The sequence below is a fragment of the Pinus tabuliformis genome, chromosome 5_1, assembly GCF_031772625.1.
Source record: "Pinus tabuliformis cultivar Carrire ecotype Pingquan chromosome 5_1, CPIR1, whole genome shotgun sequence".
NCBI lineage: Eukaryota > Viridiplantae > Streptophyta > Pinopsida > Pinales > Pinaceae > Pinus > Pinus tabuliformis.
In genome coordinates, this window is record NC_142305.1 from 945,990,115 (window position 1) to 946,014,003 (window position 23,889).

Sequence of the window (23,889 nt, forward strand, 5' to 3'; positions counted from 1 at the left end):
AATGGAGCGCATGCAACTTCTGCCCGTGGAGCATCAGGAGGACTTGGGTCGCTCTGGAACACAAATAAGTTTTCATTAATCTCTAAGTCCCTGAATACCCATTGGATTTTTTTAAAAATGCAACATTTAGAATCAAAGGAGATTATTTGTCTGTTCAATGTGTATGCTCCTAACAATGCAGGTGAGAAAAAAGACTGCTGGGACTCCATCAAAAGTCTGGCAGATCTAGAAAATTTGGAAAATATAATTATAGCCGGAGATCTAAATCTCACCCTCCTCGCATCAGAAAAAAGAGGAGGAAGCATAGTCAGGGATCCGGCAAGAGAATGGGCGGAAGACCTCATGCAAGACTGGGATCTGCTAGATATAAAACCAGTCACGGGCACGTTCACCTGGTCAAACAAGAGAGTGGGACCGGGTCATATAGCGGCAAGACTTGATCGATTTCTTGTCCAAAGCTCCTTCCTGCTCCTGGGTTTAGAGGCTAGAATGTGTATTCTGCATAGTAGTGTTTCTGATCACAAGCCTATCAGTCTGGAACTGATATCTACTAAGGATCTAGGACCTATACCATTCAGATTTAGCTCTCTATGGACCAAAGAGACAGATTTCTTGCAAAAGATCAGAGATTGCTGGAAAGAGCCAGTCAAGGGCTCTCCTTTCTTTGTTTGGGAGGAAAAACTGCGCAAAGTGAAAAGGATGCTGAAAGGCTGGGCAAAGACCTTTCCCAATCCCGTTGTGGACAGAAAAATAAAATAAAAAAAAAAAAAAAAAAAAAAACGATCTGGAAAACCATCATCTCCACTTGGAAGTTGCTGAAATCACCAAAGAAGAGCTAGATAAGGAATATCAGCTGCAACAAAAATTCCATAGGGCTTGCCTGGCAGAAGAAGAATTCTGGAGGCTCAAGTCAAGGAGTTTATGGCTCAAGGCTGGAGATCGAAATTCCTCCTTCTTCCACAAGCAAGCTCAAGCTAGGAAATGCAGAAATTCTATATCAGAAATTAAAATTGATAACTGCACTCTAAAAGACTTTGCCAGCATCAAGAGGGCAGCGTCAAACCACTTTGAGGAGATGTATACTGAAGACGTGGAGATCAGCCAAAATGCCAATCTGATAGACGTTGTCCCCAAACTCATCACTGCCAAAATGAACCAGGTTCTCGAAGATAAAATCAATAAAAATGAAGTTAAAGAAGCTCTCTTTGCAATGGAACCCGATAAAGCCCCGGGTCCAGATGGATTCACGCCCAGATTTCTTCAAACGTGCTGGCAGATAGTTGAGAAGGAATTTATGAAAATGATCCAGAAATCCCAAGAGTGCCAAAAAATTGGAGGCTGCACTAACTCAGCATTCCTCGCTCTCATTCCTAAAGAAAAGGGTGCTAGCTCTTTTAACAGATTTCGCCCCATATCCTTATGTAATATCGGATACAAAGTGATCACCAAGGTTATAGCAAACAGATTGAAGAAAATCCTCCCTACAGTCATCCCGGAGAATCAAGGTGGCTTTATACAGGGCAGGCAATTGGTAGATAATTTCATCCTGGTTCAAGAGGCGATCCACTCCAGTCTTCGTCGAAAAGAAAAAGGTATGGTTATTAAACTCGATCTAGCTAATGCATTTGATCGTGTAAGACACAGATTTCTGTTTGATGTAATGCACAAACTTGGTTTTGGTCAAAATTTTATCAAGTGGATCAGTGCATGTATTTCCGAACCCTGGATTGCGCCTTTAGTGAATGGCAGGGCTGCCGAGTTCTTCAAAGCATCTAGAGGGCTGAGGCAGGGGTGCCCCCTGTCACCTCTCCTCTTTGTGTTGCAAGCCTCTGTCCTCAGTTTTCATTTAAACAAGAAACAACAAGACCAAGAGATTGTTGGCCTGTGCATAGCAAGAGGGATCAAAAGCATCAATCACGCCCTCTTTGCAGATGATACTCTGCTTCTTGGGGCTGCATCTCAACTGTCGGCAAGCAAATTCAAAGAAGTGTTGGAAGACTACTGTCAAGCATCGGGCAGTGATCTTAATAGGGGTAAGTGCCATGTTTATTGCTGGAATATTTCTGAAGTTGCTGCAAGTTCCATAGCCAGATGCCTAGGCTTTGCAGCTTCAGCATCTTGGACCTCCTTTAAGTACCTTGGGCTGCCCATCTACCATAAGAGGGCTAGAAACAAGGATTGGCACCCACAGATAGAAAAATTCAAAACAAAAATGCAGGCCTGGGGGTCATCTTGGCTCAACATTGCCGGAAAATCAGTGCTTATCAAATCCGTTTTAAGCAGCCTGCCGCTTTTTAACTTCTCTGTTCTTTTGGCACCAATGGGAATCATCAAAAATATGGAGGAGCTAATCAGAAAATTTCTTTGGAAAGGAGGCAAGCAAAATGAGAAGAGAATTTCTTTAGTAAACTGGGAAACAGTCTCCAGGCCGCTACAGGAGGGAGGATTAAATTTTAAAAATCTAAACACTCAGAATTTAGCAATGGGAGCCAAACTGATCTGGAAGATCATAGCTCCAAAGCCAGGATGGGTTCAGCTGGTACTGTGGAAGAAATATTTCAGAGGTCAGAGGCTCCGGTGCCTGGAGCAGCCCAAAGACCAAATTAGATCTCCCCTCAGCAATCTAATTTTTAAAATTGGGTCGCTCATAAGAGAAAATGCCTATTGGATACCAGGAAATGGCAAACGCATCAGGATTTGGGAAGACAGCATTATGAACAGGCCTCCTCTAGTGAACTCGAGCCTTAGGAATGAGCTGAAGGTGTGGATGGAAGAAGCAAACTTTAAAACGCTCTGGGACATATCGACTTGGAGTGGAGACAGCTGGGCTGGCTGGAAAACGATCAGCGTGCCATCTGCGTGGTAGCTAGACTATGATACGCTGCTACAGATGTTACATGGAGCTGCACCTCTTCACGCAAGAAGGAAAGACTCGAGAGGCTGGGGAACCAAGCAGATTGGGTACTCGGTGGCCCAGGGCTATGCCAAAATCATGGAGAGGCCTCACGTTCCTCCTAACCCGGCGCCCTGGATTGGAATCTGGAATTTCTCCACCATTCCAAAGATTGATTTTTTCTGCTGGCTGCTATGCCACCAAAAAATCCTAACAGAGGATAGGCTTCAGAAAAGGGGATTTCTAGGACCATCAAGATGTACTCTATGCAAAGAAAATCCAGAAACTGCTGTTCATCTTTCACTGGAATGCAAATTTACAGGTCTAGTCTGGCAGGAGCTCCTTGGAGCATCGAATTCTATGCCCATCCTCCCCCACTCAGTCCCGGATTTGTTTGCTGGGTGGTTGGCCAGATATCCTGGCCCAGGCCCAAAAAACAAGATTGTCAAATCAGCATGGACCGCTTTGCCCAAATTCATCAGCTGGCAAATCTGGTTGGAGAGGAATAGAAGGATCTTCAGGGATAAGGAACAGAACTATAAGCTGGTAGCAAATACAGTTAAAGGTCAATTAAATGAGTGGCTGAGAGATAAAAATGATGACACAAATCTAAGCCAGCATGACATTGAGTTTGGAGCAGCACTCAATCTAAACTTCCAAAAATCGAAAATATTGCCCATATGTCTCAAAGATTGGCAAATCAGGAAAAATGTTGAAGAATTTCAATCTTGGCTGCTCAATCAAACACTCCCCTCTCTGTTCTTCGACGGGGCAGCCAAGGGAAATCCAGGAATGGCTGGAGCAGGAGGTCTAATTATAAATCCAAAAGAATCTTCCGTCCACAGGTTTGCATGGGGGCTGGGCCACACCACAAGCATCCAAGCTGAAGTCATGGCCCTGTTTCAAGGGATCAAAACGCTTATAGACCTGGGGCACACAGAAGCAATTGTTTTCGGAGATTCCCAAGTCATCATCAATGCAATGGTGACTAATGCAAATCTGGCAGATCTTCGACTTGCAAGGACAATTTCAAGAATTAAAGGCATGACAAAGCTCCTAAGACTGGAATTCTTCCATATCCTGAGAATTAATAACAAGGAAGCAGATATAGAAGCAAATAAGGCAGCCCAGCTAGGAGCTGGATCTATTCTCAGGGACAATGAAACCTCTTGGGAACCAATTCCCTAAATTTCTCTATGTTTTTCCGTCTTTTGCTAAATCAGTTCGTTTGTATTCATAAGCTTGGGAAATCAGCAGAAAAAGTTCTTGTGAAAAACTGTAAAAAGACGCGATTCACAAGTGTTTGTGGCATGCTTAGCTGGTTGGAGAGATGCCAAAAAACCAGCCTCAGCATTTGTAACCGAATTCATGGTATTTTGCCAGATAGTTAATGAAAATCCCATAACCGTTTCTGTTAAAAAAAAACAAATAGTAGATCAAATACTAACCAAACCCCAACTGTGAATACAAACTAATACATCACTGACCTTCGCAACCGAGCATTTTCTTATTATTATTAGCAAACATCTTAGTTCTAGTCTTTCCAATCCCCAGGCAATACTAGACTGAAAATTAGCTTTGTATTTAACTAGAAATATAAAAGATATACGCATTCATATTTATTTCATATAATCGGTTTGCTCATCTCAATTAAGAAAAACTTTACAACACTAGAGACTCGTCCATTCTCAGCGCAGATATATCAACCAAAATTCTGAAACTTTCTTTCACAAGTGAAAAATGAACCTAATAAGATATGTATGTTCATTTATCTGTCTACATTACAATGTTATCATACTCAGAATCAGATCAGAATCAGTTTGCCCTGTTACTGCCCATTGTGCACATGCATGATATCCACAATGCACAATGCAACGAGAACCTTTTAGGAAGGTCACCCCCAGTCACCTCAGCAACCTGTCCTCTCACTTTAGACCGACTCTCCTCCGACTCAAGGGGGCTTCCCTAATACTAATAGGATTACTAAGCCTTACTCAAATGAGCACAATGTTATGTTGATAGTAGGCCTCTGTAAAATAGAGTTTTGGAGAGTTTTTAGGGTTTTTTGGAAAAAGGTAAAAAGGTGATGGAGGGATATGAAGATCATTGCCAATATCTGTAAAGTCCTATGCCGACTGTTGGCTGCAACTTGTGTTCTCTCCTGCTTGCCTTGTTCTTTTGTGTTTTAGAGGTTTATAATGTTTGTGGATTTCTTGAAAGTTGTAATGTCCCCGATTACTTGAGCATGGAGTTATCATTCCCGCTTGCGTAATTGTCTCCTTTAGGCTAGCAAGATCGGAAAATTGTCAAGGAGACTAAGGGAGATTTTCCCAACTCATTTTGATTTTATTATTATAAATAAAAATGGGCAAATTATTATTAATAAATGGGAGCAAATTTTTTATTAATAAAGAGTGGCAAAGAGTCACGTGGAGGAAATAAGTGACTTCATCAATAAAATATTAAAAGAGGAAAATTGTAGAAGACCGACGAAGATCCAGCAAGTCTTTTAAAAAGAGAAAGAAGGCCATTCTTGATTCATTCTGTCTTGTTATTATTTCTTGTGATTTGATTGGGGCTCAAGTGAGTCTAGCTCGAGGATATCAAGTGAGACTCTCAAACTAGTTTCAGTAGACATAAATTGCCACCCTACCGAGTACTCAAGTAATTTCGGTGGACATCAACTGCCACCCCAATTGGCCATTGTGGAGAAATCACCCAGATTTCCCATTTGTGCTTAATTCACAGGAGATTTGCAACTATTTCTCAAGTGCCAAAGTGATATCCATTTGTCAGAGATAGAGTGTTGTTGCTGGGATTGAATTTATATTCAAGTGGCCGAGGTTTGATTAATTGTTTTCTTGAGGCTGAGATCAGAGTGTGGAAGCTTAGTAGCATTTTCTTAAGGAGGTCGAGTTCCAGAATTTGTTGAGGTCGAATTCTATTTATCCCTGGACAGCGAGTGCTTATATTCTAAAAGGCCAAGTTTCTTAGTTTCGCGAGGACCAAATTGTTCATGAATGTTGAACAGATCGAGTTGCATCATCTGGTTTTCATTGAGGGCCAAGTTCCTTTGTTTGGCAAGTCAAGTCTTATTCTTGGAGGGGCTAGGTTTATTTCATTTTGAGAGGCTAAGTTCAGATCTCTTAAAGAGGTTGAATCCATCAAGTTGGTAGCCAAGTTTAGCCTAATTCTGGAGGTCAAAATCCATCCATTATTGGGCGTTGAATTTGCATATCCCTGAAGGTCGATTCCTTCTTCTTGTGGAGGCCGATTTCTTCTTCCTTGAGGAGGACCGAGTCTATCATTTGAGGATTGAGTCATCTATTGAGGAGGTCGAGTTTGCATTGTTGAAGCAGATAATTTCCCAAGGAGGATGAGTAAATTCTTCCTAGTGGCCAAATTGTTGAGACTGAGTTGCTTATCTCATAAGGCTGAGTTCACTTCACCAGGATGTTGAGTTCTACATTAGTTCGGTGATCATCTTGGTAGGCCGAAATTGTTGAATTTGTAACTATAGTCGGTCTTCATAATGTACTTTTGGTTACTTGATATAAATATATTTATCATTGTAAAGCATTTATCGAGTAAATTCTTCCTAGTGGCCAAATTGTTGAGACTGAGTTGCTTATCTCATAGGCTGAGTTCACTTCACCAAGATGTTGAGTTCTTCATTGGTTCGGTGATCATCTTGATAGGCCGATATTGTTGAATTTGTAACTATAGTCGGTCTTCATAATGTACTTTTGGTCACTTTATATAAATATATTATCATTGTAAAGCATATTTATAAATGCTTGAGTTAAACGTAAATTTATTTTGAGTCAAAGTCCCATTGCGACTTTTGAAAGATGTAAATTTGAATTTTTGAAATGAAATTTTTGGCTCCAAAAGTGACAAGTCGGCTTCCCTCCAAGTCAAGTCGGCCCTGGCCAAGAGACACGTCCATTCACCCTAGACAAACTACTATATAAAGGCAGCTCGAGCTCCTCACTTGGGCAATTTGCATCTCCCACTCAAGACAACTTTTGGGTGAAGGCAATGAAAGACAAGAAGGAGAAAGAAGGACAAAATCTTCTCTCTCTCTCTCTAGAGCATCTCGCACTTGTGGTCTAGTCTCTCTCTCTGTGATTTGCATCTTTTTGGACAACTGCTGCAGGAGGACCGAAATTTTTCTGGGTTATTGGGCAGTTACTGCGGGCCAAAATTCTGGGTTACTAGAAAGTTGTTGGGGGGCCAAAATTTCTAGATCAGACAGGCAGAATGAAGTGCAGGATCAATTTGGGTGACTTGACTTGGAAGAGAAGACTAGGTTTGACCATAGGTCCAGGTGTGTCTCTTATTGAACAAGAAGAATTTCTCTATTGAAAAGGTTGTTGGGTTTTTCCCCGTAGTGGGTTTTCACTGGGTAAATCTTATCTCTCTTTTGTGCAATTGTTCTTTATTGTTGAATTTCTGAAGTACAATTGTTGAATGATAAATTGGAATAAGTTAAAAAGAAGATCTACATCAAAAGTTTTTATCAGAATTTCAGAAATACTATGCTAACACTAATTGCATTAGAAAATCAAAATAGTATCAGAGCTTTGGGGACAGAAGGAAGGTACATTGAGATCACTCTTGCAGAAACCCTAGAGAGAGCATTTTATTAACGCTCTTCTTGTACATTGGCATCTATGGCTTCCTCCATGAAATCCGAAAACAAGCTAGAGGGAGAATCAAACTTCGGAGCTTGTAAAGTCAAAATAGATCTTATTCTTGCCAAAAACAAAGTGTCGTATATTGTGACAGGAAATACTATTGAACCAACAGATGCAGCTGGAAAATAGAAGTTTAAGGAAGATGGCATTACTGTGATTAGTCTAATAGTAGACTCCATTAGGGATCATCTCATTCCCTACACTGCAAAGCATGATACCTCCAAAAGGATGTATGATGCCATAATAAATCTCTACACTATTAATAATGTTGGTCAATCCATGAGTTTGAAGAATGAGCTCTGAAATATGAGAATGACTAATCACAACACTATAGCTTCATACTTTGTGAGGATTTCACAAATAAGAGATCAAATTTTAGCTATTGGAGAAACTATCTCTGATCAAGAACTTGCGACTACAACACTCAATGGTCTTCCTAGATCATGGGATGCATTTGCAGCTGGTATAAGCAGTTGGAAAGAAGCTCCTTCATTTGGGCCATTATGGACATCATGTGCTCAAGAAGAAGCAAGATTGATGACTAGATATCGTCAAGATGAAGAAGTTCAAGCCCTTGCAGCCCGCTTCAAGAACAAGGGAAAGAAGAAGTTTGGACCTCAACATAAGAAGTCAGAACGGGATATTCTTCCTCTAAGAAGAAGAAAGACTTATCAAAGATACAATCCTTTGGTTGTCTAGAATATGGACATTTCAAGAGAGATTGTCCTAATATGGCTAACAAGAAAAGAAAAGCGAAACAGCATGCTTTCGTAGCAGAAGTTGAAGAAGATGAAAAGTCGAAGAAGCCCAAAGGTGAAAAAGACTTCTTCTACTATTCTGCTTCGACAGGTTCCTTTACAAATGATGATGACATGTGGCTATTATATAATGGAGCATCAAAACACATGACCGGAGAGCGTGGGAGTCTTTCAAGCATGACAGAGAAGAAGATATCTCAAAGGGTTGAATTGGGAGACAATAACAGTGGTGCAGTCAAAGGAGTTGGAAAGGCATCCATAGAGTGTTAGATAAAAGTAATACTAAGAGAGCGAGGGGCGCTGAATCAGTATTACAAAAATATAAAAATTATTTCTGCAAATAACACATATTCGAAAATTCACTTTAGAAAAATATAACAAGATCATGCACATGAAAAACACAAATAATCATCACATGTAGACGCTTGGATTTTAAGTGGAAAACCCCCCTCCAATGCAAAAAACCACCGAATTGTTTGTTGCTTATTTATTATCTATTGCTACAAAATATTCTCATTTTCATTATATCAGCTAGCCACCACTAGCAATGGAGCACCCACCCCTTGACTGAAATGAGAAATGTTGGCCACAACCAACTTGGAGCACCCACTCCTACAATAGACAATCAACATGCACTTAGCTTGAAGCCCCCACTCCAAGTACAAACAATTATGCTACAAGAAAATATGATTCAGAACTGAAAACATTGTTGCATAAACAAAATTAGCAACAAATAAGCACACTCATGCAACCACAATTTCACACTCCAAATGAGAGAACAATTCTCTCCACACACACTCTCCAAATTGATCTTCAATCTCTGCACACAACTCTGAAACATTGTTGAAGAATAATTTCTAAAGCACACACTGCAATACTGAAGCTCTGAACTCACTACAAAACTCATTGGTTGTGCACTTGCACTTCATGCACACTCACTCACTCACACTACTAGAGAACCAACCAAATGAGCAACCTTTCTCCACATATTTGTAATATCTGAAATCAATTAATTCTTTTGGTGATGGAGCTCACCCAAAACCTGTTCACATGCTTCAGATTTGATTGAGTTGAATGTTTTGACCAAATCAAGCCACTCATTCCACTAGCCTTTTGATAATTTCAACTTTGATCACCTTCTAGAGGCCCCACGACTTGTCTTAACCTTTTTCTGGAAAATTCTAACAATAAAATTCGCCAAAAACAAATTAATTCCAAATGAGCACGCGAAATCCAGAGAAAATTTCGTGAATTCTTTTGGTCGAACGGACAACCCTGCTCATATCCGACTGGTCGCTCGCACAACACTGCTAGCCAGCGACATGGAAGTTTTAGTCGCTCCCATAAGCCTTTATCCAAGCAACTAGGGCAGAGCATAAGGTAAAACAAGAGTTCTTTCCCTCAAACTTGCAACAGAGCTTCAGGGGGTTGATATGACATGTAAACCATCCTTCCAAGCCCAACTTGACATCAGGAAACTAGTTGCATAACTTCAACAAGACTCCACACACATCATCAACTAGACCTCTAACACAAATGTAGCTCAGCTTCAGATGAGGCCTTATTACCTCATGACACCTCTTCTACAGACCTTCTAAGACTATGACAACATTTTACATCAACATGACAACCCTCAACAAGTATACAACAGACTCAAGATGATACATAGGGACTCATGAGTACATAACTTCAACAAGTGACATCAATGGCAACACAAACATGCCAACAAACTCCCCCTTTGCCAATGATGTCAACCTGTAGCTTCTGAAAATAAATATTACATTTACATACAACAATCTGAAGTTGAGCACATACACAACTCACTCTCTCTCCCCCTTTGACATCAATGGAAAGGGGTTTTACATGGCAAGAGAAAATACATAACAACAATGTGATACATAGCCAAAAATGAAGTACTTCCCGACGGAGTCACGCAGGAACACAAGCATCGCTCTGTTGCCAGCGAGCCTGGCCAGTACCCCGGTGGAGTTACTTGCATCACCTCTCTGCGCATGAAGCCTTTCTCTTCTTTCGCCTTATTCATTTTTTCAAAAAAAATCATTTTTTCATTTTTTCATTTTTCATTTTTCAAAGAACTATGCGTAGGCACTTATTTATTTCAGAGGCAAAAGAGGGATCCCAACTTATTGAGAGTAGAAGAGGTTGTTCCTTCAGAGAAGTATGTTATGTATACCTTTGACATACTTGTTAAGGTTTTCCCCCTCACCTTACTCTACTTGACTAAGCTGACAAGGGTTAACCCAAAACAACCGACTAGAGTAGGTGGTGCTAGTTAGAGTGCAAGCGTTGTGTTTTCACCAAGACTCACTCTGAACAGAACGTATTTTCCATCAAGGCATCATCGACTGAAGACAACAAGTTCTTCATAAAGAGAGAGGACAACAGATAACCAGATGTTGATAGTTGTACAAGTCCTCTTAGATTCACCCGGCTTGTCTCGAGAGCCAAACACGGTTTCACGAGAGGCTAACCTACGGGTACAAGCAAGAAAAGAAAGCAAAAGAAAAAAGCAGAAGTAAAGCGAGAGCAAAACAGGTAAGCAAAGCAAGCAAGCAAGCAAACAAACATGCAAACCAGAAAGCAAAGCAAAGCAAGAAGAAAACACTACTCCTACTCCTACACTAAATAGTGCATGGGCCTACTCACGTGAAGTGATATTTCCAATGCAGCCACCGGCGCATTGGCTGGCCCATGTTGGTGAAGGCATGGTTCGCGAGAAGCATAGTCAAGCGAACCAACAAACACAAAAGATATAACAATGAACACCAACACGCTCCGAGTTCTAAAACATCCACAGAAAAGAAAAGAGTGAATGCACAAGACAAACATTCTGCAGACTTAACATGGTGTTGTGACACATTGCGTGCAGATGATAAACATACACACTCTTTGGGTTGTGACATACGAGCGAACATGAGAAATACCAACGGCTTATGCCTTGCAAGCACGCTCGTTGTGTAAGATTCCTCCACATCTTGAGTGATGGGATTATGTGATTCGAGTGGAGGAAGCGAAAAATGGGTGTTTGATAGATCTTTGATGTGAAGCAGAGAATGATGAGGAGCCTTGGGTGTTTCAAAAATTTTCTGATCTGAAGTGGAACTAACCTCAGGACAGCTAGGGTCTGACATAACCATCAGCCCAGGCTGAAGTGCCTTGACAGCCTGTGGGGTTTCCACTCTGTCAATAGGTAGATCATCGGAGACCAGTGGCCTAGACAAATTAACAGTGAGTGAATCAACATCGTGATCAAATGAAGAAGTACAGAGATCACAACAGCCACGATTAGAAAATTCGGGATGTTTGTCGACATCCTCATGATTTGATGAATCGTGCAGAGGGGTAGATGAGAAGCAAGGATGTTCACCCTCTATGTTTTCAGAAATGATAGATGACAGATGGGATGGATTTTCAAAGGAAGATGTGTCCTCTCCGCAATGTAATGACAGACTGACATCCGATGTGTCCTGTGAACGATCGGAAGTAGAAACATCCGGAAATGAGTTTTCACAAGGGAAATCAATAGTGGCAGAATCACAAGGGATGTTAGGATAGAGCAGATGAGGCGCGGATGGAAGGGAGTCATCCTTCACCGCAGGTTCTTCTTTAGATTCTCGCACACACTCATCATGAATGATAGCGCAAGTTGGTTGCACAACACCAACTCCGTCAACAACTTGATCCTCATTCACAACAAGTGTGGAGTCCAGAATGGAAAAACACAAGCCAATACAATCTGGAAGATCAATAGAATGTGGGGATGAAGGTTGGAGTAACAGGTCCATATCACAATCAGCAGGCTTGCAAACCAAATCTGCGCAGCTATCAAGAGCAGGCGGGGTAGGAGGATGTGATAGTTCAACAGATGAGTGTGCACGTTCTCCCACCTCGCACTGCAGAGCTAGAGCTGTTTGATGAGGAGAGGATGGACAGTCACTTGTGACAGCAACCTCATCCGTCTTAGATTTGGCAGCGCTAACACCGAGGTGTGCTGGGAGGGGTTCGAATGATTCCAAGGATTGTGGATTTTCAGATATGTAAAGAAGATACTCATCTTCCATCGAGAAATTAACAATCAATGTCATCTTCAAGAAATCGGTATGCAAGATTACAAAAACGTGTGTGAAACTATTCAACGGATTCATCAGGTGCATTCTGTAATTTCAGAATTTCTTTATCGAGTGCTCTACGGTCAAAATGATTGAAAGCACGGTCTATCTTTGCGACCAGATGAGAGAGAGAGAGTGAATAGATTTTTCGGGCAGCGTGGCACACCAATGCATTGGGTGCCCTCGAAGCGTGTATGCAAACAGCGCACAAGTCATGTAATCTTCAAAGATTTCATGTCTTTCATAGGAGCCTACAACGCCGACTGCATGTCTAAGGCTCTGACCAAGGCTACTTGGCCTCCACCATCGTATGTTTTATGTGATAAGTTATTCTAGAGCTCTTCCGAGATTTCAAATTCGTTTCCATAAGACATACACTTCGGAAGAGAAACTCTGTAGTTAGTCATGATAAGTATGCAGAGATTCAAAACAAATTGTGACGACTCAGCTTGTCATCTTGCCCACCTTCTAGCGCCAGAAATGTTGACGGTATTGGACCCACCAACATTCAGGAGATCTCCCCGGTATGAAGTCCAAACTAGACCTCACACTATTTGGTGTAGGAGTCCCATCCGGTACGATGGCCTGGTTTCCATTATCTTAAAGATATGCCTTAGCTCTTGTTTGTCAGCACATGAGAGTGGTCTGCTTTGTCTTCGAACAGCGAGGTTCGCATGCCTGGTGAGTGCTAGTGTTACTTGTGTCAAGGTTCTTTCACCGCAGAGGGAGAGGGTGGAAGTAAGTATCCAGTCGAAAGGGAAAAGTCCTAACTCTGCCAGAGACACACAACACAACAGGACATGCACAGCTTCCGGCGGAGCAGTCCACACGGATGCGGCAGTCACACACACAAGAAGGAATAGCACGTACAACACTCAACGGAGTAGTCCGCGCAAGTGCGATGGTCATTATAACAAGTTTATGGGAAAGGTTTTGTCTGATGTCCGGTGAGGCAGCCCACGTGGGCAGGACAGCGTTAACAACTTATACAACACATTTTCATAAACATATGTATTAGAGCAACCGAAATAGTTCAATTGTTTTAACACAGGTTAAAGCAACATGCATTACAAGTGTTCCAAGATCAGTCTTACAAACAATTACAATACATGTGTGAAAACATGCTAGCCTGTTAACAGGCTTCTGAATTAAGCAAAAATTCCAAGACACATCGTACACCATACATCACTAACGTCGGAGGCAGGGCGTTGGAGCCGTTGCTCTCTCCTCAAAGAAAAGATTACATACTCTCAAGGCTATGTGGGAGGTGCCAAGGTGAAAAGTCATGTGCGTGTACAAATGAGGGGTATTTATAGCCAAGCGTAAAACTAGCCCTTGTGACTGTTCGACTTCCCTCATGACTGTTTGACTTTCATGACTTTTCAACTTTACCTGACTCTTCAAATTACATGTGGGTCTCTTGGACTTCCATGTTACATTACATTGATTTACAACAGTATGGCCCACAGTAGTGATGTGGCCGACATGACTCATGACACAACTCGACATGACAGTGCTGGTATGTTCATGGTGTTGATGGTGTCCATGTCAGTTGCAATGTCGCTGAGTGATGGATGTGCTCTTGGTGTATCAAAGCTCCATGTTTGTATGGCAAGGTGTGCGAAGTCTTCCATGGTCTTGGTGTTCATTTGATGTTTGCACGTGCATGTTCCTCCTTCACTTGTACTTTGGCATGCTTCACATGTTCGTCCGTTCCCGAAAAAAATCTCCTCATATGCATCATCCGTTCCCAAAAAAATCTCCTCATGTGCATCGTCCATTCACGAAAAAATCTCCTCGCATGCATCGTCCGTTCGTGAAAAAATCTCCTCGCATGCATTGTTCGTTCGTCCATTCGCGAACAAATCTCCTCGCATGTGCTCTCCTTGTTCATCTCGTTCGTCATCGCGTCATGTCTCATCCATGTACCTGTATTTGCAATCACTCATGACGAGACGACATCAAATCCATAAATCTCCTAGTCTACCATGATGCATTGTCGTTCGCTTTTGGATGCAAGTGACCGGGAGAGAGGACAAGGCTATGAAACTACACAAGGCAGATTTCAAGCTGGGATGCGAGCTCCGAGCACTACCGGTGAAAATTGCGCAAAAGTCACTGGGAGAATAAGATGGACAATCTAGATCAACAGCGACTGTCCGCGGGATCTGGTTCGGGTGAAGGGCAAATCTGTGTAATTTTTTGAGGGATGCAGTGCATGCAATAGAGGGGCTTGGCAGCAAAAACTGCGCAATTCCTCTGGGGAGCTGGCAACGAGGTGCAGAGGCTTACTGGGAAAAAATGCGCAATTTTTTCAGGGAGCTGGCAGCGGGCTGCGGGAGTGTTGCTGGCAAAAACTGCGCAATTGCTTGGAGGCTACCCTGCTTAACATCCCATCGCAGTTTCTGAGCTGAGCAGGATGTTGGGCAGCTAGGGTGACTGCTCATGAAAATTGCGCAGTTTTCCGGGTGAGCAGTAGACCGGCTGTCTGGGTGACTGGCTGGAAAAACTGCGCAATTTTTTGAGGGAGACAGGGACAGACAGTGGGTGTCTGTCCGGCATGTCTGCACAATTTCTTCAGTCAACAACAATGGGTGTCTGTCTGGCATGTTTGCGCAATTTCTTCAGTCAACGAAGCAGGCAAGTTCTGCAGCTTTTGCGCACTTTTTTGGGAAGTACTGGGGTCACTGCCCGGTCAAACTCTCCAGTTGACCAACTAGAGGGTTGGTTGATTCGCTTGTGGGCAGCGCAGATTGAGATGGCTTGCTGAGAAACTTCTGCGCTGTTCTAGGTGACAGTCGATTTGGTCGATTCCAAGATTGCACAATGCAGGCTGCCTGGGAGATAGCCTCAAGCTCTACGCAATTCTGGGTGGCAGTACATGTCCACTTAGGGCTGAAACTGCGCAATGCAGCTCAACGAGGGTTCGGCTGTTGGAGGGTGATCTAGTCGTCAGAACTTCAGCAAAATGATTGTGTGTGAGCGAGTGAACTTGTGCATACGCGACCTTGTGAACACACACTCAACATGACTCGACGACAAGACGCCTCAAACCATCAAGACAACATACTCAGTGTGACTGACCGACGATGCGAGCGACAAGCGCGACACTTGTGATAGATCGTTGAACGACCACGACAACGCTTGCACGACAGTGCATACAACATTGTGTGTGAGTGCGATAGATGTGTACATGGCGAACACAACTCAAACACAACCTTCAACATCACCAAAACAAGGTCGCAAGCATGACATAGCAATCAACATGCGAAAGACGACAGTTGGTCGAACAAGTGAAAAAGAAGCAAGACATGTAGAAGAAACACATGAGATGACTTTTCGTGTTTGCACACATGCATGTTACTGAGGACAGGATGATATGACAATGACAAGCAGTCCTGCAAACTAACTTAAGAGGTGTACTTCAGAAGGTGTTCTTTACTTACCATACTTACCCTCAAGATGATCATGCATCTGGTGGAGTTTGCATGCGGTCCTGATCTTTTCCATTACTCGGTTCCTTGGTCCTTCTCCTCAACTCCTTGGAAGCGATTTCAGCATGTCACCTTTTCCTGTAGTCACCGAGGTAGATCTGCACAATTTCAGTGGATAGTGACTGCAGCTAGAATGAGGCCCGTTTGCACAGTTTCTGCATGCAAGACAGACAAGACAACTTGGACAACACTGCGCAGTTTGAGGCTCAAGGCATAGCTGCGGGATAGGGGCCCCGAGAGGACACCTCTGCGCAATTTCTGAGTGCAGTGCAGTTGGACTGCTCTGCGCATTTCTGGAGAGCAGTGTTGGCTGGGGCCTTTGTGGGTTGCGGGGTTTCAGCAGGCAAGGGAGGAAGCTTGATGGTTGCAAAAGCAAAGCACATAGTTCCGGGAAGCTGGATGAGGCTAGGATGCTTGGAAAAATGGTTGTGTTAGATCAGTGAAACATATGCCAACATTGATAGGACTCGACTATGATTGCACACGGACACTTAGTGACACAACGTAGACCATCCAGAATACATAAGAAGTGAAGTTGGACTGCTCTGCGCATTTTTGGAGAGCAGTGTTGGTTGGGGCCTCTGTGGGTTGCAGGGTTTCAGCAAGCGAGGGAGGAAGCTTGATGGTTGCAGAAGCAAAGCACACAGTTCCAGGAAGCTGGATGAGGCTAGGTTGCTTGGGAAAATGGGTAAGTGTGAAATCAGTGAAACATATGCAAACATTGATAGGACTCGACTATGATCACACATGGACACTTAGTGACACAACGTAGACCATCCAGAATACATAAGACATACTTTGCTTGATGCAACAACCTTCGTGACGTGAGTGCGTGAGGTGAGTGTGAAACATGTCTATGTGATGACAACCACTCATATGCATACAATTCCCTTGAAGCAAGACAACATTCCCTTTGCATGACAAACAACAACCCCTATGCCCAAATATGACACATGCTGCATGAAGATGAGAACACGGACAACTCTTAAGATCAAGGAGGGGAGATTGAAATCATCAGCTTACCAATAAGCGACCAAGGATAATCGATTGCAAGATCTGAGGTAGGCTCCGCAATTTGCATGCGAGGCCAAATTTTGGAGGGTGGTTGTAGCCGCTACAACACAACCATAGCTACCAATTTTCAACACTAGGTTGTGTCCCAGCATTGTTGGGAATTTTGACTCCCACGCAACCTGTCTGCACACTCACTATTGGCTCGACCTGCCCTATGCACTAACACCTACTACTTGTCCATGCATCTATTGTACGTTGACACACTCGCTCAACATCTAAACCCTACACTATCTTGTGGCTATCGACAACTCAATGGTTAGGCTCAAGCTCAACGTATCTCCAGTGACTGGCCTATACTCAGCGGCTCAACTCTAGCTATCAACTACTTCTCCTCACAGTTGTTCCTCCCACTAGTGCCTTCTTTGACTATATGACCTATTCGCATCTCTAGGCCACTCTACTACATAACTACCTTTTCCTCTTGGCCCTGCGGCACTCACTCATGTTGACTGTGTGGTGACTAGCAACTATCTTGCTGTGGTTGCAAGGAGTTGTCGGTTACTTATGCCCCACCCCCTTTTTATTTATTTTTTTCTTTTTAAACATTCAACACCTGCAACTCTACTCAGCAATCACCCTAATTTCTCAGCCACCTATCCAACGTATGTACTCAATTTGAACGACTCTTTGCGCCTATAAATATAAACCTTTACCTTGTATAATCGCTAGCCCAACCTAGCCAATCGATGCCTATATAACCCTGGCACCCGATGATTCAAAGATTGTGTAATGTTTCCTTTTCTGGTGTTACTTATGGCATGGTTAGGATGGACCTTCAGAGTTGGGGGCAGACAGGTCACAGGTGCAAGTTTGCGTCATCAGCAGGCCCAGGGGCTTTTGGTGGGGTTTTGAGGAGTTTTTATGAGGTTTCATGGCATTCACTTGGTATATTCCATCATCCACACAGTTTTCCTTTCGTTCCGTTGCATTCCGACAACTTTCAAAAAACTGAGTTATTAATAGACCTGACTCAATTAATTATGCTTAAGGTGGCATTTCGGGAGGAATACTTGGCAGAACACCTTAGTATAATAGCTCATTGGAACTAGAACGAGAAGATCTACAAGATAGGATGGCTAGAGGTGATTTTTGGTGGCTTGAGGAGGCTTGGTGGCCAATTTATCATTTTCCCATATTAAAAAGAATATTTTAATTAAGGGAAATGTGCTCGATGATTAAAATAATAATAAAATAGGAGCTTCTAAAGGGGTCCATCAGATCTATAAAAAGAGGAGGAGGCCATTAGAGGACATCTTGGATTTGATATTTCTTCTTGTACGAGAGGTTGAGAAACCCAGTTCTCCACTCCAGCGGTAGCCCCAAGACGGAAACCCTCGGGTGATTCAGTGAGGTTGGGCAAACACCCACCTTCCCTTCGTGAATTCATCCAGAATTCACAAGAGAGCTTAGCAGTGCAGTTCAGTTTAGTTTGGGGGGGCCAACATAGCAGTGGAGCAGATTCTTGAGGCCAGTTTCCCATCTCAACTATTTTGTTGTAAGAGTATGTAAACCCTAGTTTCTATTATAATAAAAGCTGACATTATTTATGTTCTTCATATTATGGAATTGCATGCACTCTTTTGTTATATTTTACATGGCAATCTTTTGTTAATAAAATGGTGATTTTAGGGAGAAATTTGTGTTGAGTTAAATTTCTGCATATTTAGCAAAATATTCTGTTTGAAATATTACAGATTGATTTACTTCAAAGCTGACACTCTAATACCATGTTAAAGTTCCTAATTGTAGCACCCAGTTTAGTATTTCCTAGAAGATCAAATCTATTGAATAAAAACACGACTAGAGTTTTTAACTTAAACATTCAATGGAAGAAAATAAAATCAACCAATCTCACACATGCACACATAAATTTTCTCCAAATCAAATTAGTTCTTCATTAAAATAACTTTAGAACCTACTCAAGCTCCCTTACTAAAAAAATGACCCTCCGAGAAAGATACATATACAACAATAAACCTAGAGTTATCCAACTGATCAAGACCTAGATTTGTCCTTCGATCTTCCTCCACTGATCTAGATTTGTCTCCCTTGTTGCTCCTTGCACCTTCCTCAAACCCCACACACCCGAAAGGAATTAATTCTCCACCCGATCACTAAGATGTCCTCCTCTCCATGTCTTGTGCTAACTATGTGTCTTATATCTTCTCCTTTAGCCTAGTCTCTCTTAAATAAGCTTGAATTATGACCGAATCCACAACCCTAATCTCGAAGGTGATTAACAATTAAGATTAGATCTCAACATCACTCTAGATCGACAATTGAGATTCATCTAATTCACTAATGCAAATAATCTTAACATTAGATTAGATTAATTCACTGTTGTCTTATAAAAGGAATTACTTTAATCTCTAAAGTAATTGCTAAGGTTAAGGGTGTATTGGGCGAATTCTGCAAGCCTAGACACTTAGGCCTGTGCAGAAGTACCTGCCCAAGCTACAAACATCAACAAGGGTGCGACAAGGGAGTGTCCTAGGGAGCGCCACAATCCCAAAATGACAAGGAGCGTCTCAAATTTGTTTGGAGCACTCCCTAAGCACACCTGTTTGAAGCACAGTTATGAATCGGGACTGGGGTGGGTGTTGTGGGAATGCTTCAAGTAACACTCAGTGGAACTCATTCTAAAAAGTGATTTATTTGATCAAAAAACTAACCACATGTTTTTAACATATAAATTCAACACTTCTACAATGTTTTGAGATTGTTTTGAAGCTTAAGATATATGTTGATGATCAATAGAAAAACAAATGTGCTGAATTACTTGTAAAACCACTGCCCCAACGTTGAAATATATGCATGTTATATGGCACATCATGCAAGAAGCAAATGGAGTAAAAGGAAAAACTGAAGAATACAATAACAAACATCATGTAAGCAAGGCTCCTTAATATGGTGGCAAATCAAGATCTTGTTCAAAGTTCATGCATATGATACTAACACACTTATTCAACAGAAAGAGAGACATTTTGACAATTTACAACTCTTTAAAACCCAACCTAGATGTAAGCAATTAGATTATTGCCGCTGGAAATGATAATTCACCAGAGCATTAAATAAATATGGAATAAACATTTAGACTTACTCAGTAAGGACTTGAATACCTGCCATAGATCTAAACGCTTATGCTTCCCAAACTTGAAGGGAAAAATCTAGGACATCCTAAGCCTTTTGCATTTTAGGGCACACATTATCACTATAAACATGTTTGTTTCTAAATGAGAACCAAAAGATATTCTAGAAATCAAATGGGATCAACAAAATTCCAGCAATATATGGAAATGGAAAGAACACACTTTAGAAATGTTGATTTTAAACAGAAGCACATGTTCCAAAAACTGTAACAGATAAATGTTACCTTATGAGGACCAATATGGCGGTACAGCTCTGCCATGAAGCTTTGACAAAAGCGCATAACCTTTATGATACAATCAGATGTCACTCATCCGTGGAAATTGAAATACATAAAAAGAAAACAAAAAATCACTTCTCCAATATTAAAGCATATATGTAAGCATTACCTCATTTTCACTTCTACATCTTGGGTCAAAGTCACTGCCACCAACTGCACCTCCCAAGTTAAGAGGTGTTAATGCATTCTTGAAAGTCTGCAGAACCAAAGACAGCATAAAAATTCATGAAAAGCTATTAACATTTAGTCTTTTTCAATCAAAACTTAAACAAAATTCAGGAATAAATTAACACTGGTTTATAAGCACAGATGACAGCCATGTCAGTGTTGAATTTTGGTAGCTGCAGTTAGTATTCATTTATTGTATAAGCCCACAAAATTAAAAGAGAATAAAAATATAAATTTGATTTTAAGTCGGCTGCAAATAAAAGAGGAAAAAAGTCATGTTTTGAATTTCAAATTTTGCCTCCAAAAAGTCGAGTCGGCCCTCCAAGAAGTCCATCACTGAAGACACAGTTATTCATGCTCAATCATCCACTATATATTGCCATTTGTCCTCCTCCATTGGCAACAAGTTGGATCACCTCTTCTGAGGTTCTGTTCACACATGCGAAGGAGAGAAGTATTCTGAAGTTTGATTCACTTTGACCAGCTACCACCAAGTTCTTCTGAAGCAGCTTTGACTGAATTTCCTGAGCTGTTGACCAAGCTTTTCTGGGCAGAACCTCTGAGCAGTTGACCAAGCTTTTCTGGGCAGCTGACCACAGATCTGACTGAGTCTCCTTGACCTGCGTTGAGCGCATTCTGGGCATAGTTTTGACCGCATGCTGACCCAATTAGAGGGGGACAACATTCGGTTTGTTTAACCAGACCTTGACCAGGTTGCAGAAGGCTGAAGAGGTGGTCTGTTTGACCAGCCTTGTTTGACCTAGTTTGACTAGAAAAATCAGATTGTATATCTTATTATCTTGTGAAATTGGACAATTTCTCTAATAAAAAGTTGCTGGGTTTTTCCCTAGTTTGGGTTTTCCCAGGGTAAAAATTTGTGTCTCTTGTGTTTGGCTGTCTCTTCATGATCCTACTGTCATTACTGTTTTTCTCTTGAGATTTTCTATGTATAATTGCTTAATGATGAATGTGACAAAAGAAGAATTAATTAAGATATCATTGGAACTAATTATCAGACTAGAAGATCATGAAATCAACATGGTATCAGAAGCGAGGTCAAAGAGCAACCATTAAATGTGTAGCCCTAGTCCAGTCAAGGATGGTCAAACCAAGAAAGGTCAAGTCAAGGATGGTTTTGATTTAGTCTAGATGAACTTTGTATGAATTGTTGTATGAAGAGCAAGGATCAGGGTTAATATTAGAGTCATAAACTCGGCCTCAGTGACCAGCCCAGGAAAGCCGAAAGGCCTTAGGAATAAAACTGATCAGCCCCAGTAAGGTCTGTATAGGCTACAGACAAGAGCCAAGGTTAAGATTGTGTAGGCCGCAATGAACTATGTATATTCTAGGCCGCAAAAAGGGCCAAGTCTTGTCTGCTAGATAAGGCTGCCAAATTAGAGGAAAGTGCTGGCCAAAGCCCTGGAAGAAGCCAAGGGTCACAGCCTTGTGATCAGAAGGGACTGACACCTTAAAGAGGCCAGTCTGGCATAAAAAGGGAGCAGCACTAATTCTGTGATAAGGCCATAGGCTGAGGAAGAGTCTGAGGTTAGGATGCAGCCCTGCAAATGGAGCTGAGCGGACTTAGAGCCTTAGGAAATGAGGTCAAGGTGTCTCTATGTTGCAAAAAGGCCAGCAAGGCGTATTGGAAACTGCTGTTCATGAAAGGAGACAAAAGTTCAGGCCTGAATGGACTGTGTTGAGGCTTGTATCAAAGCTTTCCTTAGGGCTATTGCCTTGTATTACAGAAGCAGAAGTTGTACATTATCATGATCCTTGACAGGCATGTGTAATAGAAACATTTGAATGAGCATTGGAGGACAGTCTAAAATTGTATGCAATAGAAAGTTGGAAGTTGCTCCAAAGCCAAAGGGGGCCCCTTCACCTATTTGTGTAAAGCAATAAAATTCCAGTGATGAGATTCACCCATGATTAATGATCTTCAAAGGTTTGATATAATGCATTAACAATGTATATTATATGGTTCAAAGTTTGAAAGTCCATTCACAGTAACAAACAACAATTCTATTGATGTAAACAAAGGACTTTGTTGCATAAGGTTTCCACAACATGCAAACTGTTACTTTATCCTAGCAATCCAAGCACACTATTTGGGTGCTGTAAGCATATGCCCTATTTTGTGAATATGACATGTTTGAATACTCCATTCACTTATATAAGTGGATGCCCAGCCCAAAATGCTGGAGTTTATTTTTTGCACATCAAGGCAGTCAAAAATAAAATGAAGAGTGGGATCACTGTCATTAATGTATTCTAAAGAGAGCACACTCAACACTTCGCTATTCTCGAGGATCCGTTGATGGAGCGAGTTCGTTGGAATGCCATGAAGACATCTTATTTTCATGAAGTATTCTGACATTACAGTTGAAGGGGCAATCACCTTGTTGACAAATTCATCACATATGCGGTGGCATGGGGACTCTATGGCACATTCTTTTCACTTATGGTTTTGGACACTCAGTTATGTTCAATACAGTTGCATATGGATTTGAGGAATTGTCCCACCTATATTGACTACAGCAGAATAATTTGCAAGATCTAGGTTTTGTAAATCCTAGAGGACCTTAAGGTTATGACTTGAATATGAAAGCCCTAGGATTTGTGGATAAAACCCAAGAGCTAGACCTAGAGTGTTAAAATTGATGAGTTTGATGAATGTCGAAACCCTAGCTCATGCAAGGAACGAATGAAAAGTGACATGCATTAGTAGTTGATGATGAGGACAAAGAGGATGAGTTTGTAGATGGATTTTTGCATGAATGCAAGGATCAAGAGGGAGTTGACAAATCGTCCTCCTCCTCAAAAGATAGATACTCTATATCTCTCTCTTCCTTGATTATTATTGCCTTATTATTAGTTAGCCTCTTGTCTTTGTTTCTTTTTTAGTTATAATCATTTCTTCCATGACCTCCTAGTGAGGGTTGTTAGTACGTCGTAAAGGCTACCAAGGCTCTCGCAGCAGATCAAAGCATTGGGAAGAACAAAGAAAAGCTTGTGACAAGAGGACTCTCCCAAAGTGATTTGTGTTCAAGAAGGAGACATTGTGCTGACATCTAGAACCGTGCCTACAGACCGGAAGAGTTCCTAGTTCAAAGGGAGCAGGGAGGCCAGCAAGTTTGAAGGATGACATGATGGAGGAAACGTGAAAATTTCTAACACGAAATTCTACTGCAGTAACTGATTTATTTCTCCTACTTATTTTCCACAATAAGTTATTTACAAAACCT

General features: G+C 41.6%; 1 protein-coding gene across 2 annotated transcripts in view; it reads right to left on the bottom strand.

The window, feature by feature from the left end:
* The window catches only part of LOC149167897 (uncharacterized), a 402,638-nt gene that overhangs the window by 293,972 nt on the left and 84,777 nt on the right, over window positions 1-23,889 (bottom strand). For both annotated transcript variants that reach the window (XM_089433237.1, XM_089433236.1), the window contains exons 4-5: window positions 20,586-20,672; window positions 20,423-20,482 (exon numbers count right to left, since the gene is read on the bottom strand). In XM_089433237.1, the coding sequence (XP_089289363.1) occupies window positions 20,423-20,482; window positions 20,586-20,672 (147 nt within the window). The remainder of the gene's footprint in view (window positions 1-20,422; window positions 20,483-20,585; window positions 20,673-23,889) is intronic.